This window comes from Thamnophis elegans, unplaced genomic scaffold (genome assembly GCF_009769535.1).
Source record: "Thamnophis elegans isolate rThaEle1 unplaced genomic scaffold, rThaEle1.pri scaffold_59_arrow_ctg1, whole genome shotgun sequence".
Classification (NCBI taxonomy): Eukaryota; Metazoa; Chordata; class Lepidosauria; order Squamata; family Colubridae; genus Thamnophis; species Thamnophis elegans.
The window spans coordinates 157,432-177,500 of record NW_022473899.1 but is presented as its reverse complement, the minus strand read 5'-3'; the positions used below and the strand labels follow the sequence as shown (position 1 = coordinate 177,500).

The 20,069-nt window shown below is 48.2% G+C and overlaps 1 protein-coding gene across 1 annotated transcript in view; it reads right to left on the bottom strand.

Moving 5' to 3' along the window:
• LOC116523590 (H-2 class II histocompatibility antigen, E-S beta chain-like) overlaps positions 1 to 5,499 on the bottom strand; it is a 13,726-nt gene extending 8,227 nt beyond the window's left edge. Inside the window, exons 1-2 of the mRNA XM_032238703.1 lie at positions 5,315 to 5,499; positions 3,786 to 4,058 (exon numbers count right to left, since the gene is read on the bottom strand). Of these exons, the coding sequence (XP_032094594.1) occupies positions 3,786 to 4,058; positions 5,315 to 5,399 (358 nt within the window). The 5' untranslated portion in view covers positions 5,400 to 5,499. The remainder of the gene's footprint in view (positions 1 to 3,785; positions 4,059 to 5,314) is intronic.
• Between the last annotated feature and the right edge of the window lie 14,570 nt (positions 5,500 to 20,069).

Sequence of the window (20,069 nt, the reverse complement as noted above, 5' to 3'; positions counted from 1 at the left end):
TGTCAATCATTAAGACATTGAAGTACAATTTTTTTTTGTTTTGTGTACCCCTCCCTCCCTCCACCCCCCACCCCCCCTCCTCCTTCCCCCCCCCGACTTCCCAGAACCCGTACACGGTATGGATTTTTAACTAACACAGTCTAAAATCTATTGAGAAAAAAGAAATAAAGAAATTAATGACATTCTAGATTGACCTTAGCTTCTTCTTACTGAACTGACTTTTAACAGTTTAAATCATTTCTGATCTTAAGCATAGGCTAACTGGAATTTCTTAGTCCCGTATTTATTTTGTATATAGTCAATCCATTTTTTCCAGTCTCGTTTATATCTCTCATTTGAATGATCTTTGAGATATGCCGATATTTTAGCCATTTCAGCTAAGTTTGTTACTTTCAATGTCCATTCTTGGATTGTAGGCAAGTCTTCCTTCTTCCAATATTGCGCCACCAACAGTCTTGCTGCAGTTATCAGGTGCAGAATCAAATTGGTCTCTACCACTGTAAAGTCAGTACATATACCTAGTAAAAATAACTGAGGACTAAACTTTATCCTTCTTTTAAAAACATTTTGCATGACCCACCATATTTTTATCCAAAATGCCTTAACCTTTTGGCAGGTCCACCATATATGATAATATGTAGCATCGAGAGAACCACACCTCCAACATTTAGGCTGTACATTCGGATACATAGAAGCCAACTTTTTAGGATCTAAATGCCATCTATAGAACATCTTGTAAAAATTTTCTCTCAGATTTTGAGCTTGTGTAAATTTCACATTTCTTACCCAGATTCTTTCCCATGTATCCAACATTATTGGTTCCTCAATATTTTGAGCCCATTTTATCATACAATCTTTAACTAATTCTGTTTCCGAATCCATCTGTATTAATACATTATATATCCTCTTTATATGCATTAAGCTTTGATCTCTTATTTGTTTAAACAGATTATCCTCAACTTGAATAAAACCAATTTTTTGATCTATTTTCCACCTAGCCTGTAATTGCCCATACTGGAACCATGTTTGAACTACCTTCTCCTCTTTTAATACCTCTAAAGATTTTAATTGTAATACCCCCCTTTCCGAGGTAAGAAGCTGTCTGTAAGTAATTCTGTCCTGTTTTTGTGCTGTATTCATATTTTCAATTGCGTGTCTAGGAATTGCCCACATGGGTATCTTGTCATTTAATTTATATTGGTATTTCTTCCAGACCCGCAATAAAGCATTTCTTAAAATATGACTTTTAAAGTTCTTATCCAATTTTTTGTTGAATAACAGGTAAGCATGCCAACCAAATACCAGATCGTGTCCCTCAATGTTCAATATTCTATCATTGGTTAAATGAATCCAATCACTAATTACAGATAATGCCACTGCATCATAATATAGTTTTAAATTAGGTAGTTTCAATCCTCCTCTCTCACGTACATCTTGCATTATTTTCATCTTTACCCTCGGCTTCTTTCCTGCCCACACAAATTTGTTGATACCCTTCTGCCATTCTAATTCTTCTGCCCATTTTTCTTTATTTCTTTTTGCTGAATACGCTATAATAATTCCATGGGAATAAGCTTTCATGGTGTCCCATAACTTTTGTACAGATGTCTCTTCTTTTGTGTTTTCCTTAAGGAATAACTCCAATTTGTTTCTACATTTTTGAATAAATTCTTTTTCTTTTAATAGTTGCAGATTTAACATCCATCTTCGCCTAGTCTTTTTTCCCCCTTTCCAGATTATTTTAATGGGGTTCTGATCTGCCCAAGTATTTGGTAATATTTCAGTTGTATGTATTTCTGCCCCAATTTCTCCATTCATCCATGCCATGTCAATCTGTGACCAAGATTGGTGTGGGTTGGAATAAAAAGTAAATTGTTCTTTTTTCTGGTTCCATTTTTTTCCAAATATCTATCAAGTTTAATTCCTCCATCATCTCAAAACAGGTTTTTGGCAATACTTTTTTTTTATTTTTAGTTTTTTTGTCACTTATGTCATCTTTTTTACTGTCTACTATGGCATTTTAATCTCCTATTATGCAGATATTCCTCACTCCAATTTCTCTAATTTTTTCATGTAATTTTTTTTATAAAAGTCCTTCTGATTTTCGTTTGGGGCGTATATTGCTACCAGTAGTATTGATTTTTGATTTATCCATATCTCTATCATTAATATTCTTCCCTTTGGGTCTGCATAAATTAAATTTGTCTTTATCCCATCCTTAACATATATCGCTATCCCTTCTCTCTTTTCTTCTGCTGATGCTGCATATAATTTTCCTAATTTAGGACATTCCAGGTATTTTATATCTTGTTTTTTAATGTGTGTTTCCTGTAGGCCTATTATATCTGCCTTTTGTTTTGTTAATTTTGCCCAGATATGCTTTCTTTTTGTTGGCGAATTTAAACCCTTAATATTTACTGACCATAGTTGAATTTCTTCTTCCATCCTCCTAATTCTCTACCTGTCTTTGTTGAGAGCCTCCCTTGGTGGCCAGAGAAAAGCTTTGGCCCCTGGGGGAAGGAGACGCCCGGATCTCCGGAGAGGAAAGTCAGCTCAGAAGTCAAAGAAAAAGGAAGAGAAAATCCCCCCAAAGAGATTCAAGAAACATCCTGTGATTTCAGGTCTCCTGAACTGCAGCCGGAACAACAATTTGCTCTAAATGCACGGAATATTTATTAAAAGAAACGGAACAAAGGAACTTTCAGGAGTAATAAAAAATCATTAGATATATTAGTAGAAGGGAGGAAATTTCCATGGCAAATATTGCTGGAATGAGAATTATTTCAAATGTGCCAGATGACAAGAATGTTGAATTGATAGTAAGAAATAATTAAATGTTGAATATTATCAATCAGGGGATTATTATCTCCAGGAAAACATCCTCTTTGGTGGTAAAAACTATTTCAAACAATCTCTCAAATATTAGGAGAGAATATTATTCATTTCCTAATTCTGAGATCCTCTTACATGGATGTGATCCTCCTCCTGGCTTTGCTGGGAAGAATTGAGGAGTGAGAATGAGACGGAATCTGTGGAGGACAAAATCTCTTTCGGTTCCCCTGAAATATGGAATAATTGAGGGAAGGAGGAAAAGCCCAGGATCTCCCCGTCAAAGGCCTTTCTCTCTTAGGATGGGGCTGGTTTTTTTCCCTCTGATGGGGGAGAAACCTCTGATTTCATTCATTCATTACTAATTTATTTAGTTTATTATTTGTTTATTATACTATTTATGTATAAATTTTATTATTTATGTATTTATTTTATTATTTGTTTATTTATTTTATTATTTATGTATTTATTTTATTATTTGTTTATTTATTTTATTATTTGGTTATTTATTTTATTATTTGGTTATTTATTTTATTATTTGGTTATTTATTTTATTATTTGGTTATTTTATTAAGTTTTCATTTTAAAATTTTTATTTATTTAATTTTTCTTTTCTTTATTTAATTTTAATTTGCTGGTTTAATTTCAGGTATTTATTTATTTTACTTACTTACCTACTTATTTCCTGATCTCTAAAAGTTGGTGGATGATCTCTTTGATCTCTTGGGGGGATCCAGGGGATCCCAGATTCCGGGCAGGGGAAGATTTGGGGGGAAAAGGGGGAGTTGTGGGAATGAGGGTCAGAGGGAGGATTGGAGGGAGGAGGAGAAGAACTAAAGAAGGAAACTTCACCCGGGAGAGTCTCCGTCAAGGGAAGGGAAGGAAAAGGGGGGTCCCCGGATCCCCTCCCCCAAACTCCCCCCTCCCCCCAAACTCCCCCCTCCCCTCGGACTCACCTCTCCGGCCAACCACAGAATTGCTCTGGAAAACCTCGTAGTTGTGCCGGCAGAAGGAATCCACTTGAGCCTTCGCGATCTGCAGGTGCTGCTTATCGCTGTTCCAAATGTCGACATCCACCTTCCCCAACTCCGTGACGGCCACGAACTTCCCGAGGTCGCTGTCGAAGCGGAGAAACTCCTGCCGGTCGTAGAACCATCTGGCCAGGTATCTCACCCGCTGCGTCCCGTTGAGGAAGCGGCACTCGCCCTTATACTGGTGCAGAAAATGGGCTGGGAGGGGGAGGAGGAAAGCCGTCAGGAGGGACTCCAGGGCCCATCGTTCCCAGCCACTAGGAAAGGGGGGATCCACTCGGGAATGGAGGATGGTGGGGCACCTTCCGGAAAAGACAGGCGTAAGACGCCCCCTGGAGGAGGGAAGGGGACTCTCTCAGCCCCAGAGGGGAGCAGATTTACTGTGCGGGAGGGGGTCTGGGTGGGGGGCAGGAAAAAAGGAGGGGAGGGGTGGGAGGAGCCTCCTGGTGGACCCCCCCCATCCTCCCAGGGGGGAAAAGGCAGGCAGAAGCTCAGCTGGTCGAGAAGGGAACGTTGGATCTAAAGGAGGAGGAATGATGGGGGGAGGGCTGGAGGGGAGGTAATATCCATATCTCCCACCCTCTCTCGGGGGAGGGGAACATGGGGAGGGTGCACAATGAGGACATCTAGACTCCTGGGGTCTCCCAGCCCTACAACCCCCACCTTCCCTGGGTCGCCCCAATTTTCCCTCTTTCCCTCTAATCTTCAGCCCAACTCCCTCCCTTGGGGGGATCCTCGGGGATCACACCTGTTTCCTATCCCCTCCCCCCAAATACTCCTTGCACCCTCCCCCAAGAGCCTCTCAAAGGGAGGGTCTCCAGCCCCCTTCACAAAGGGCATCTTTTGAGAGCCCATTGAGAGGGGCGACTCAGAGCCCCCAAATCCCCTTCTCTCACTTCCCCCTCCCCCTCCAGGTCCCTATGGAGCCATGGGGGATTATGGGGGGTGGGGGGTCCTTGGTCTCCTCCCCAAATTCAGGGTCTCCCCCAGAAGGGACGGAAGCTCCCCTCTTGCCTGACCTCCAAAGCCCCAAATTTGAGGTTCAGAAGAAAAAGTGAAGTTTCTGAAGAAGCCAAAATCCTTTTGCTCAAATGGATCTTTTTCCTTCTGGGGATTCAGGGCTGAAAATGCCTCACTTTCCCTCTTTCGCTTTCGCTTTTCCTTCCCTTCCTCTTTCCAGGCAGCCCACTCCCACCCAGACACTGGGGGAAGGGGACGACCGAGAGAGGGGCCTGGCTGCCACCCCCACCTCGGCTACCTTCGGGGAAAGGGGTGGGGTCCCCCTCCGTTCTCCTGTGAGGGGGGGGAATTGGGGAGGAAGGGGGGGGAGACCACGGAGAAATCGAGGCTGTTGGAGGCTCTGGAGACCCAGCAGTTTCCTTCCCCCTCCGGGGGTCTTTCCCAACCTCCTCCTCACCCCAACCCCCTCCTCCCCCGCCCAGCCCCCTCCTTACCGGGGGTCTCCTTCACCCCTTCGCTTCCGGGGATCCGGGCCAGCGCCCCCACCAGCAGCATCAGGGGGAGCCCAGCAAAAGCCATGGATGCTGCCCTAAAATCGCCCCCAAAGACAGAGGACAAAGACGCCGATGCCTCCAGCCCCAGAGGCGGAATCGGAGGGTCTGGATTGGGGGGAGGAGGAGTTTTCCTCGGACTTCGGCCTTGGGAGTGTCCAGAAGGAGCAGAAGGACCAATGGGAATTCTCCCTTCTGCAGCGTCATCGGTCTCCGGGCAGAGCCTCCCTCGACTTCACCCGATAGAAGACTTAGTTCGGCGCAGAGAAGAAACTGGAGTTGGTTATTCAGCCCGAGACCCCTTTTCCCTCCCCAGAATATTCTGAGACCACCTCAAAGGGAGGCTCTCCCTCCCCCTTCACAAAAGGGAGAGTTTGGGGGAGTTAATTTCCGAGGCCCTTCTCTCGAAGCCTCCCCTCCCCCCTTTCGATTGAGGAATCGGGGATTATGGGGTTGGGGGGTCCTTGGTCCCCTCCCCAAATTTAGGGCTTCCCAAAAGGGCTCCAAGCTCCCCTCTTGATTGACTTTCAAAGCCTCAAGTTTGAGATTCAGAGGAAAAAGTGAATTTTCCGAAGCTGCCAAAATTCTTTTTCTTATAGGTAGTTTTGGTGGCATTTGTGGATTCAGGTCTGAAAATGCCTCAGTTTCCCTCTTTCGCTTTCCGTCTCCTTCCTCTTTTAACGGACGAAGCTTTGGGGGCTCCAAAGGGATTTGGGCCTTGAAGCTCCCACTTCTCTTGCCCTCCAACCCCTTCCCCAAAGTCTCTCTTGGGGGGGGTCTCAGTTCCTTTCCCCCCCTACTCTGCTCCCCAGCATCCGTGGGTTCCTCCCAGCCCCCTCCTTAGAATACAATAGAATAAAAGAGCTGGAAGGGACCTTGGAGGTCTTCTAGCCCACCCCCCTGCCTAGGTAGGAAACCCTACACCACTTCAGACAAATGGTTATTCAACATCTTTTAAAAAGCTTCCAGTGTTGGAGAATTCACAACTTCTGGAGGCCAATTGTTCCACTGATTAATTCTTCTAACTGTCAGGAAATTTCTCCTTAGTTCTAAGTTGCTTCTCTCTTTGATTAGTTTCCACCCATTGCTTCTTGTCCTCCCCTCAGGTGCTTTGGAGAACAGCTTGACTCCCCCTACGGGGGTGTACAGCTACAAGATGTCCAAGGAGGAGCGCCTGATTGGCCGGAGAGGTGAGTCCGAGGGGAGGGGGGAGTTTGGGGGAGGAGGGAGTTTGGGGGGAGGGGGGAGTTTGGGAGAGGGAGGAGTTGTGGGCAATGTTCCCTCTAATTTTTTTTCAGTGTGTGCGGAAAAGTATAGTGTTTGAGCAGCACATTTTCATGCCTGAGCACCTGAATTTTTTTGCAGATATTTCACAGAGCAATTGATTTATAGGATCCGATTGGAATGGAGAAAAATGGTTGTGTGTGTGTGTGTGTTTTTTTTTTTGAGTGAGCGAGGGATCCAGTAAGGGAACTGCGCCTATTTAGGAAAGAAGGTGAATTATTGCAAACATGATCAATCGAAGATAAGTATGGGGACAGGTTGGGCAGTAGAGAGAAAGTGATAAACGAGTGGGAGAGAGGAAGAAAAAAGAGGGAAGAGAGACAGAAAGAGACAGAGAAGGACAGAGAAAGTGACAGAAGAGTAGGAAAGAAGGAGAGAGAAAAAGAGACAAAGAGAAAGAGGGTGAAAGAGACAGAAAGAGACAAAGAGGAGAGAGAAGGGAGAAGGAGAAAGTGACAGAAGAATGGAAAAGAGGGAGAGGGAAAGAGAAGAGAGACAAAGAGAAAGCGGATGAGAGACACAGAGAGAGGAAGAGGAAAGAGTAAGAGAGAACATCTCATTTCAACCCTGAGGTGCAAATATTCTCTTTGATTGGTAATTTTATTTGTCCATTTACTATCCAATACTCTCATTTCTCCTTAAGTTCATCAAGAATTCCCTTCTTTTTATTGAATTTATCACTACCATGAGAACAACTTTTTCAGCATAGCTTTACAGCTATTTAAAATATATAGTAATTTAGGTCAGGTTTTCAGAAGATTAGTCTATTTATAAGTCACTAAGTGCAAAGAAACAGAATTCAGAAAGTTGGCTTCCCTTTTTGTAATTGCCTATTGCCTGCTTAATTTTCTACCTACATTTTTGATAACTGATATTCACGTTGACCCAAGAAGCCCATCGCAGAAAGAAACCCTCCCTATGAACTTTGTTGGGTTTCCATGGAATGAAGTTTGATCTTTTTCTCAACCATACAGTAGCATATTCTTTCTAAGGAGGATATAATCAAGATAGTCCATAACTGCCTATCAATCTAACAGTATGGCGATTGACAATCTCTTTATATTTCAACTCTTAACTCTTTCAGTCTTAAAGGTTTGGGGAGGAGAAATCCAAAAATTCTTTTAAAAAGGAAAAAAAAATGCTTGGCAAGGGAAACCGCGAGCTGAAAGGAAGTCTTGCTGGGAAGACGCGGCAGCAAGCTTTAAAGGGCTCCCCCCTCCCCAGCCAGCCAGCCCAGTTTCCTTTTCTCTACCGGCAGGCCTGGGGTTGATGAGTCCCCCTCCCCTCTCGACTGGTATGGCCGTATGACTCTTGTGTATTTTAATTACGTGTATTGTGTTTGTATCCCCTTTCCCCTTTTGAGTTGTTCGCCGCCCTGAGTCCCTCCCGGAGAAGGGCGGCATACAAATAAACTAAATCTTAATCTTAATCTTACCTTGAATTTCATTTTGTTCCATGGGGCCCTGTGTTCAAGTCTCCCAAGATCAAGGTGGGAAAGTCTGAAAGGCTACTGTATTTAGAGGTGGGGGCCAGGACCAAGTAAGGTGAGACACCCCCCCTTCATTGCCCCCCTTTAGGGTTTCTGCTCCACTCTAACCCTGTCTCCGCTTTCTGGAGAAGGAGAATTGGGTTCCCACGAGGTCTTCCAAACAGCAAGAAGGTGGGGAGGGGCAGAGTTCCAGGGAGATCAGCCAGGCTAAAAGAGGAATGGGAAGTGGATCTTTTGAGGGAGGTGAGTTCGGGGAGGGCCTGAAGCTTCACCTTCCTTGTCTTGGAGGGGTTTCAGCCTATAGAGTAGCCCAGGTGCTTCCTGGTGGCCTCCCATCCTCAGGCTAACCAGGCTGATCTCTCTCACCTAGGTGAGGTCATCGGAGGCTGGGCAGCTGCCAGATGTTGAGGGCTGATGATAAAATATCAGCTAATGTTGGTGATACCTGATCAGGCCAGGCTCAGAGCCCCAACCCTCTCCCAGCTGCAGCAGGCAGACATCCCACAGGGCTCCTATCCTCAGATGGCCTGAATCCTTTCCAGGGATGGGGGAGGGGATGGAGGGGTCAAACTCCACCCTCCCCTTCACTGGCCTCAGCAGGCCAGAACTGGGTCCCCCCTGCAGCTGAAGGAGGCGGCGGAGTCTGAATGGGTGCCACAATTGTGTGTTTGGACACACACAGTCACACAAAATTGGCCCCAGATCCAGGCAGACTCTGGTGGGAGGCCCATCGCTCTCCTGATCAAAGCAGAACTTCTGGGCTCTTTTCATGCTTCCCCCTCCCCCGTAAGTTTTTGATTTTCTCTGAGTTCTGCCTGACATCCCCAACACACACACACACACACACACACATATTCACAGCATCACTTCTTCCTCCAACCCCCAACAGCTGCAGAGACGCTCCGGTTTCGCTTCCCCAGCCTGAAGCGTTGGGCTCCTCCGAAGCGGAACTGAAGAACTGGCCAGGATCCATCAGGCAACAAGCCTCCGTTCTTCATCAGGGCAGCTCAGGGACTGTCCTCCTCTGCCCCATGGATGAGCCTCCAGGTGGGGCAGCCCCTTTCTTCCTCTGCCCCATTGGAAGCAGCTAAAGAGCCCTTCCTGACTCCCGAGGAGACCCTGGAGAGCCCAAGAAACAAAGTGATGGAGGGATGGAGAAATGTCACTCAAGGCCCAAATTCTGCCCCTTCGGACCCTTTGTGTGGAGACCCTTCCTGCTCTCTGGGGGAGGCTCTGATGGAGGAAAGAGAGGAAAAGGGGGACCAGTATGGAGGGGGAGGGACTCTGTTGCAGTAATGGGGAAGGACACTGTTCAGAAGGGCTGGAGGAGAGGATGGGGAGTGTTACATATTCCCCCCCCCCCGACAGAGGCTTCCACCAAGGTCCTCTGTTCCGGAGGGAACAGAGGTTTAACCCCATTGACAAATCCCTTTGAAAGGGGATGCTGTCCCTTCCCATTCCCCAGCCGGATGTTTACCTGACTTGCAATACAGAGCTGTTGTTACTGGAGCCTTTGTGTGCCTTCCTTTACCTGATCTAACACTGGAGACGAAGGTGGGATCGGAAGGCAACTAGGCGAAGAAAAAGAGCGAACGTGAACCTGCAAGTACATCCAGCCCGGAGCATCCTGTGTGGCATTGAGCAAGCCATCGCGAGATTGAATCAGGATGGCTATGCACGCCCCACCACCTCCATAAGATCCAGCCACCAACCACTGGGAATCGTGCATGCTACAATTTGAGTGTTTGCTAGAAGCAAACGATCTCATGGGCGTTCCAGAAGCCCGTAAGAAGAACATGTTCCTCGGTTACTGTGGGCGGAAAGTGTTCGAAACAGCGAAAAACCTCTCAGAACCAACCCCACTACAAGCAGTGTCCTGGTCTGCACTACAACAAATGCTGAAGACCCACTACGTGCCCAAGCCGTCCAAATACGTTCGCCGGCACGAATTTAACATTCGAAACCAGATAGAGGGCGAATCTATCAGTGAGTATGTGGCGGCACTCCGAAAAGCCGCAGCCTACTGTGAGTTCCATGACCTGGACGAGCTGATTCTGGATGGCATAATTTGAGGTGTGCTAAACATTACTCTGCAGAGGAGGCACTAAATCCAACCTCTCTCTGCAGATCGCACTAGACAAGGCTAAAGGCCTCCGAATAAGCCTCCAAACCGACGTCAACCCTACAGGTCAGAGAGGGAGGAATGCAATGACAGGGGCCACACATGGGGGCCCCTATGACACAAACAGCGACGATTCCTCTCAGTGGAATTTTGAGCCAATGGAAGTCTGGCAGCCAGGAAAAGAGCCAGGAAAAACCTAGGGATGATTGGTTATGGCCAATATTTTGGGCCAGTTCTTTCAGGTGGTGGATGTCCCTTTCTACAATGTCCGAGCTTTGGTCTAAGTCAGTGATGGCGAACCTATGACACGCGTGTCAGTGCTGACACGGGTAGCCATTTGGGGTGACACGCACAGGATTTCATGCGATTCATCCTCGGCTCCTGCACGGCCGCTGAGGATGAAAGAATCTGTGCTGGAGGAACCGGGGGGGTGGGACGTGTGATCTCCCCCACCCACACTCACTTACTGTATCGCCGCTGCCCCTTTCTGAGCGCAGGGGCTGCTGGTAAGGCGTGCGTGCCATGCGCACACACATCATCAGCGCGGCGAGGGAGGACCCGCAGGAGAGGAGCACGGGAACAGTGCGCGCCTCTCTCCAGTCAGGCCGGCACAGAGAATCTACTCCTGGGACTGTCGGTTACGACCGCACCACACTTATCTCAGTTCACGGCAGGACTGTGGAGTCTGCTGCTTCCAGCTTCACGTCCTCATCAACATGCCGCTCCGGTCCGCCCCCGCTATGAATATTCATATTCTTCGCCCTCGCGTCACTAGGAATATTCATAGCAGGGGCGGGCTGGAGCGGCATGTTGATGAGGACGTGGAGCTGGAAGCAGCCGACTCCACAGCCCTGGTTCACGGCACCCCAAACAAGTTCAATAATACCAAGGGCAACATACGAAATCGACTGATGAACAAAGAAGTTACTAAGCAGGTATGTTAAATAATTTGTTTTTGGTTTATTAAATACAATTATATATTGCAATTATACATTTTTGTAGTTTAAACTATAAATTGCGCAAAATTATGTTTTTGTCGAAGTGACACACAACGCGAGTTATGCTCGATTTTTTGCCGATTTTTGACACACACACAAAAACAAAAATTTTGACAATTTTTTCCTGAATCCAAACTGCTTGTTAGAAAGTTGTTTGTTTCTAAGTGGAGGGCGAAGGGCTGGTTTATAATTTATTCCGTGACTTTAGAGGTGAGGCAACACAGCGAGATTGGTCTGTAGTTTCCAGTGACTTTTTCTTTCCTCCCCGCATGAAAGTGGAAAAAGGGATAATAATAATCTGTGGACTTCAATATTTCTTTAAGCTCCTCAGTCACGTCTTTGATTCGTTCCCCACACCTGTGAAACAGCTAACCTCCCTGGTTTGATTGTCTACGAATTGCTGGTTCAGTTCCCCTGAGCAATGAAGCCTCTTCCACCAACAATGTCTTTTCTTTGTTAAGGAAATCTGATTTCTTTTTCCTGCCATTGAGATGTTTGATGTTTCTCCCTCCTCCAGGTTCTTCCACGCTATCTTGCAAGGGGAGGGATTTCCAACAGGAGCCCAAATCTTCTCCGTGTTTGAGACAATTCCTACAATCACACACCGACCGATTCTTCCTGTGGTGACCCCAAGACCCCAGATGAGGAAGGGGAGGGGAAAGTTCTGCCCTTAGAGATTGAGGCTGCTGGAGTCCCGCAGAGCCAGTCTGGATGACCTCTGGAGGGGAGCGAGGCTCAGTTGGAAGGATGCTGGGAAGAAGGGAGGGGTCTTCCATTCAGGGATGCCCCACTGAACCCCCCCATCTTTCCCACAGAGCTGGTCTTCCCCTCCATGGCAAATGTCTTCCACACCAGGAATGGCTTCAGGTGGGTTTCTCAGAGGTCATCTAGACCAACCCCCTGCTTGAGTAGGGGAGACCCTACACCCGGGATGGGGAACCCATGGTACACGGAGCCATTTTCCAAGGCACATTTAGCGTTGCCCTGTCAGCTGAGTCCAGCCTTTTTAAAACCCATTTCTTGCCCTCCCCAGGCTCCAGAGGGTTTATAGCTTCTTCTTTATTCTTCTCTCTTTTCTTCTTCTGTGTCTTGCCATCTGGGGTAGAGTTCCTGGCCATCTAGCTCCCCTTCCCATATTCCACTCTTTCCATTTCCAACCACAATCCCTTCACCGTAGATGTCAACAGATTTCTTATCTTTGTGTTCGTTATTCTCTTCAGTTTTTAGGACTCTAACCTTCCACTTTTTCCATTTGATAAACATCTCCAAATCCTCCATCACATTTTGTTGTTATAAGCTCTAAGTTTTCCAGCTTCTTCTCAATTCTCTCTGATGCTTCTAGTAAATTTTGCATTTCAAACATTATCTTTTGCAATGTTGAGGCTTCTTTTGGATCTTGATGTTGTGCCATTCTTCCAACTGGTAAACACTTCCAGTCTGGCTTTCAAAGCTTTTAATTAAATCAACCACAAATTCATTAATAATCTTTCACAATAAGGCCTTGTTTTCACTTTTCTCCAGTTGCCAATAAGGTTCAGAAGAACACCTGCATAAACAAGCCGTGCTCTTCTTCTTATCACTCTCAGTAAACAAGCTGCAAGGCCTTGAAGGGCAAAGTCAAAATGATGAAAGAAAGACATGAAACTACAATGTTTCCAAGCCTCAAACCTCCAGCCTCCAGGTGGCAGTGTTACTTCTTTTCCCTCTAATGTTACAACCCTCTTTGTATTCCTTATGTATCTTTTTCATATTCCAGGTTTAAAAGAAGTAAAACCTTTGAATGAAATGAAGTAGAACAAAGGGAAAAAAACTCATGTAGAAATGGAAAAAAAAGGATTTTAATCCATAGGTTACAAAAATAAAAAAATAGAAGAAGAAAGACTAATCCGTTTGCTTTAAAAGACTTACGCAAATTCCATCAATAAAATAGCATTTAAAAAGAAAGATGACACACTGTCCAATTCAATCCAAATGTAGCTTAATTTCGCCGCTTATTTCTTCTGTTCTCAAATTTAATTTAGCTTTAAGGTTTTTTTTGGGGGGGGGGAAGTCTCTTTTAAAACAGTAAAGTTTCCTCACCAGCTGTACACACTTTCTCTTTCCGTTTCCTTCCATTCCGGAGCAGTCCCAACTTTATCAGCGTTTGGCTGTGCTTTTGTCGCTGGCTAGAAGAACTTCTCTTGGATCAATCAGGGACTTTGCAGGGTCCCTGAGATCAGCAAGACATATTCTTTCCGATCGCCGTCTCTGCGGGATGGTTTAGGTCTATACAGACCATCCAGCGGCAAAAGTATAGACTGCAATTTCGGGACCTCGAGATCGCACATTGTGTCATCGTGACATCAGCTCCGCCTCCTAGGTGCTGCAATCTTGTTGTGCATTAACACCATCTTTCTCTACTTTGGCACCTGGGAGAGGTGTGGACTTCAACTCCCAGAATTCCCCAGCCAGCGTAGCTACCCGGGGACTTTAGGTGCTGGAAGTCCCTGCATCCTCCAGGGGCCGCCAAGGTTGGGAATCCCTGCCTTACTCTGCGGCTGGCAGTTTAGATGAGAGATAGGACAGTTAAAGGACTTTTATAATCAACAAACTTTTTTTAATATCTTTGTGTTATTCTACACTTACGTTATTCTGAATTTTTGAATGTTCCTCCATGTTTCCTATAAAAAATAGCAATGGAAGGCAGCCAAGAAGGGCTGGGAGGAAGGTGGGGGTCAGGACCAACCTTGTCCTTGGCTGAAGGAGGTGGGGGGCAGGTGGGGGGGGGGGAGCCAAGCAAGGTCGGCCCCTTGTCTGGGGCGTCCAGGGTTGTGCTGAGATCCGGCCCTGGCTTGGGTCAGCCTGATTACAGCCTGTGGTGTCAACTCCCCAGAGAGATTCCCACATCTGCCGGGTGGGGGGGGAGGGGAGGGGGGGCAGCTGGAATCGGAGGCTTCAAAGTTCTTTGCACTTTCCAAAAGGGGATGTTGATGCAGCCTCTTATTTTAGCAATTATAAAGCCCATTTCCCTCTTCTTAGCCAAGGCCGGTTTCCTTCGGCATTTCGTTTATCTAGTGAATTTGCCACCCACCCAACGGTTGGAGGAGACTCTGAGCAAGAGAAAACACTTGCAAATCTTTCACAACTCTAAATGCAAAACGGACTTGAATTGCAAAAACTAAAACGAAGCAAACACACAAAGCTTGCAGGGGAGAGAGGGGTGTGTGTGTGTGTGGTGGGGGGTGTCATCGCTCTCAGGGCCCCAACCTCCCCCAGCCAAGAGCTGCTCCCTTCCTGGCCCTTCCGGGAGGGCTGTGCATGCGACAACTTGCTTTCCTGGCAACTACACAACCGAGACCACAATCCTGGAAGCCCTTGAATACATGCGCAAGTTTCAAAGTGAGACACCAACCCAGGAGCAACGCAATCCACGAATCTCGCCCCTTGTGGACGGTTCTCCGGAGTCAATGATTCCCACGGTCCAAATCTCACATCTCATCCACTAATCCTTTGCTTGGCCACTCGGCTCCTCCATCCAGGGCCTGTGTTGTGTTTGTGTGCCCCACAAAAGGACTCCTCCCACCTTGATAAATGCTGTTGGCTTTGCCTGAATGGCTTGGGGGGGGAGGGTTGTATTTGGGGGGGCAAAGGAGCCCCTCTTCCCAGGACAAAGTCTCTCTCTCAAATCCAGGGACGAATTAAGGAGAATCTTCATAGCTGAGGGGGGACCTGAGGGCTCCTTGGTGGTCCCTGAGCTTGGCTGTTTCCTTGCAAAAGTTTCACAACCCAAATAGCAGAAGTGAAATTCAGAAGGTTCTGGAGAACCGGTAGCAGAAATTTTGAGTGGTTCAGAGAATCGTAGCGGAAATTTTGAGTGTTTTGGAGATCCGGTAGTCGAAATTTTGTGTGGTTTGGAGAACTGGTAGCAGAGAATTGATTTGGACAGTTGGCAAATGCTACCTCTGGCTGACCCCAGGAGTGGGGAGGGAATGAGGATTTTGCAGCATCCTTCCCCTGCCACGCCCACCAAGCCACGCCCACTGAGCCAGTAGTTAAAAAAAATCGAATTTCACCACTGCCAAATAGGTACCATCCTCAGTGCTAGAAGGCAGTGGGGGGTTTCCTTTTAGTTGAGCACAAACGGAGAGCAACCCCTCCCCCCCGCTGACCACCACAGTGGGGCCAAGTTTGGCCCAAGCAACCTCTGCAAGAAAACCATCAAATTCAAGGGACCCCCCCGGACCCCCTCCCCAGATTCTTTTTTTAAATATTATATTTCACTTGCAAAGATAAACATTCCACCTTTCCTTATGCCGTCTGTCTTCTGGGTGCGAACATCTCTGGGCCCCACTTGCCACCTCCCTCCCCCTCCCCTTCCCCTTCGTTCCCTAAGCCTAGAATTAGAAGATAGGAAACATTTTAAACATTATAAAACTCTTTTCCTCCTTAACGTCTTCTAGTCAAGGAGGCAGGAAGGGCACAAGCACTAACGGTCAGCGCTTGGGAGAGGAGACGAGGGAGGGAAGAGGGCAGGGGAAGAGGGCACCCCTCAGGAGCCACTTGGGGGGCAGGAGAAGACATAAATGGAGCCCATCAACTTGCCATTTGTGACCTGAAGGGGCTTCCAAGTCTGGCATGCAATCGCGGTCTCTGTGGGGCCAGGGAGCCCTTCCCGTCCAGCAAGGAGAGGCCAAAGGAGAGCGGTCATCCTGTGCACAGGGAAGTGGACAATGCCTGGACAGAGGAAGTGAGCCCTTCCCCCCAAAAATGGGTCTCCATTGGACTCCAGGCTGCTGGGGACAGTCCGAGCACAAAGGGAGCAGAACCACCCCCACCCAATGGACTTTGGGCTCCTGTCGCCCAGGGGAAAGTCCCAAAGGGGGCACCCCCAGCCCCTCATCTGCCACACCCGTCTGTCCCCCCACCCCTGGAGGGATGAGGATGGCCTGGCTCCAGTCTTCCATCTTCCGGGGGGGGAGGTTATATGGGGAGAAGAGTGGGAACTCGGGGTCCCTACCTGACTCTGTTGTGACATCCCCAAAGCCCCATAGTTTCAACACAAGACTCTCCACTGTCGACCTCCCCCCATTCCTGGGAGGCCCATAAAGGGGTCGTGCATAAGCGCACCAGCCTGCCTTCCGTCCCTGCCCCACTGGGCCCATTTATTCCGACCCATTTGCTGTGTCCAGATTTATGTTTACGCTGATAGCTCTGATCTTCTACGCTTGGCAAACCAAAGGGAGCGAAGTCCTTGTGGGTGCTTCCCCTTGCAAAACCTTTGCTCGCTGGAGAAGCAGCTGAAATATGTGGTGATGAAGCAGAACAAGACAAGGCAGTTGGAAGGGACTTTGTGGGTCATCTAGACCAACTCCCCACCCAGGCGGCAGACGCAACACCCGGGATGGCAAACCGAACCTTTTCGGCACCGAGAGCCAAAACCGGAATGTGTGTGCGTATGTGTGTGTGCACCGCAGCACCAGAAACCCGAAGACCAGCTGGCCGGGATGCACACACGCACTTCAAGATTTCAGACACGCATCAGCCGGCTGGTCTTCGCATGCGCCGGAGCATTGGAAGTATGAAGAGCAGCTTGTCAGAGGGCGCATGCCTCTTTTTTGCCCATTTGGGGGCTGTTTTCAATCTGGGTCCTCATTTTACCCACCACCCGGAAGGATGGATGTCTGAGTCAACCTTGAACCGGTTAGGATCGAACTCCAGGCTGTGGGCAGAGTCTGCTTGTAGTGCTGTATTCTAGCCACCGTGGCACCAACTGTGGTGGTTGTGGCATCTTGTAGCTGCGTGATTCTGGTTTGCGACCTCTCCAGCCAGATTCCAATGAGCAAAGTCAATTGGGGAAGCCGGATTCGCTTAATGACCAGGTGATTTGCTTAATGACAGTCATAAAATGGCTATGAAACCGAGATCAGGTCACATGATGACATTTTTTAACCACCATATGGCTTATACCCATCAAACTCTCAGCCCTGGTTGTGGTCGTAAGCCGAGGACTACCTGTAGTCAGAATCAACAGCATTTCTCATGTCAGGGAAAGGCCCAGCATTGCCATCACTCAGGCGAGGCCAGAGAGAGTTTTTGTGACTTCCCTGAAGGTGAAAACCAAGTTTCTTCAGTGTCGACAGAAGACGAGAGGGAATTGGGGCACATTCGCATGTTGTCTTTCATGGAAAAGGAACACGGGGCAAAATACAAAACAGGATATCAAATCCGAAATCTTAACAGGAAGATTTCAAATGTATGTCTAAGTGGCAAACACAGGCAGTCCTCGGCTTATGACCAAGATCGAGCCCAACAGTGCTGTTGTTAAGTGAGACATATGTCCCTTTTTATGACCTTTCTACCCTCAGTTGTTAAGTAAATCACTGCAGTGGATAAGTCAGTAACTGTTCTGACCGAAGCTGCCCAGGAGCCTGAAGGAAACTCCTGGTCCCGACAAAAATCCCTTTTATTAATTGACTGTGGATTCTGCTCCTTCACCTCCAGCAAAGTCTTTCCAGGGAGGATTTACGGTCACAGACCTTATCTGGCTTGGAGAGCTGCCAGGCCGATCTCTATTGTCTCCTGCAAACTCCACTTCCCTTCCACTCCTCTTTGGTTTCCTCTGGGAGGGGCCATTCACCGTCCACCTGTGGCCTTACTCCCAAGTCCACCCCTCTTCTTTAGCTGCTCCCTTCCCCTGGCAGCTCTGCGCATGCGCACACTGGGAACAGGCTCCAGCCGTTCTTCTGCCTCACTGATGTCTGACTCTGAAGGCAGCTGATAACTGGCATGCAGCCCCCTCTCTGCCTCCCACACAGAGCCCTCGTCCGAGCCTCCCCCAGACTCCAGGACTGGCCCAGGTTCCTCCCCAACCTCCTCACTGTCCGAATCTGCTCCCAGCTCCTCTGGCCACTGGCGGCCACAACATACTTGTGATGAGCCCCTCTGGGCTGCGGGAATCTCTAAATTTCCAAAGCTTTTGTTGAGCAGATGCCCTGATGATAGAAGGAGAAGCCTCAACTTAACCTCTGCTTTGCCCTACTGGCTGCGGAAATGCAGGTCCCAAGTTGGAGTTGGCCCGTCTCAGCCGAGATGGAAACAAGGAGAGAGGTTTTCCAACACCATTTTAGAATTTTGTAGGATAGTCGCTTCTTGCAGATACCCAGCAGCTGTCTTTCAATTTATCCTCCTCCACTTTTGACCAGCATTGAAGCCAAAGTTTTGGTTGCTAAATGAGACATTTGTTAAGTGAATTCTGCCCCATTTTAGGAGCTTTCTTGCCACTGTTGTTAAGTGAAACTGGTCTGAAGCCCTCCTCAGATCAAAGCCCAGAGGCCTTAAAGCCCCCCCCCCCCAGACACACACCCTAGACTTTCCTGTCCTGGGGGAAGTGGGGCAGAGAAGCAGCCAGCACTGGCTCAGCAAGGGGGCTCTGGCAAACGGATGGGGGGGCAGGTTGCCCAGTGGCCAGAGAAGAGAGCAGGGAAGCCCCCTCGGGGTCTGGGGCGGCCCCTCTGGCCATCTATCCCGTCCCTCCGGTGCCCTCCAGCTCAGCCCGGCCAGCTCAGGGGTCTCTGATTTCTGAAATCTGATTTCTTTTTCCTGCCATTGAGATGTTTGATGTTTCTCCCTCCTCCAGGTTCTTCCATGCTATCTTGCAAGGGGAGGGATTTCCAACAGGAGCCCAAATATTCCCTGTGTTTGAGACAATTCCTACAATCACACACTGACCGATTCTTCCTGTGGTGACACCAAGACCCCAGATGAGGAAGGGGAGGGGAAAGTTCTGACCTTAGAGATTGAGGCTGCTGGAGTCTTGGAGAGCCAGTCTGGATGAGCTCTGGAGGGGGCGAGGTACAGTTGGAGAGCTGACGAGGATCATCTAGGGATGCTGGGAAGAAGCGAGAGGTCCTCCACTCAGGGCTGCCCCATTGAACACCCACCCACCCCTCTTTCCCACAGGGCTGATCTTCCCCTCCGTGGCAAATGTCTTTTACACCAGGAATGGCTTCAGGTGGATTTCTCAGAGGTCATCTAGATCAACCCCCTGCTGGAGTAGGGGAGACAAATCACCATCTGTACCATCAAGCAGGAGACCCCATACCATTAGACTCTCAGCCCCAAAGAGGGAGGGAGGCTTTGGGTGCCAAAATGGGGGAGGAGCCTCCGGTTGTGAAGGAGAGAAATTGGCTGAAATGGCTGGGTGAGTGTAGGGGGAAATTGCCACCAATGGCTCCCCAAAAGTGCTTGGAGACGACTGTGTCTGCTGGCATTCTGCTCCTCAAGAGGGGCCTTGAGGGGAAGGGGGCCTCCAAGCAGGAGGGAGTCCAGTCCCTTCCCCTCCCTGGATATGCCCACCCAAACCAGTTCTGGCTTCTGACCCGAAGCAGCCAGGATGGTCGACCCAGAGGCAGCGGAGGGAGGAGCCTCCTGTGGGGGCAGGAAAGAGGAAGAAGAGGAAGGAAGGAAGAATTCTAGGTTTTTCTTACATCAGAAGTTTATTTCTTTATAGCAAAGCGAAGGGAAGGGAAGTGATTAATAGTAAGAATAATGTAGATGAAGCTGCTGTGGGTTCAAAGCTAGGAGAGATGAGGGGGCTGGAGGGACAGGTTCACCCAGCATTCCTGGGGGCAATCTAGATTGTCTGCAAGCCTCCCTCCCAAGAAAGGGAGGCCCTCAAAGGAAGCCTGGGGGGAGTCTCAGCAGCAAAAGGTCCAGGTTGAAATTCTTCTCCTCTCCCCAACCTGCCACTTCAGCCTCCATTTCTCAGAGGTTGCAAACAGAACAAAGAATCATCATGTCAGCACTCCTTCATTGAGTAATTAAGAA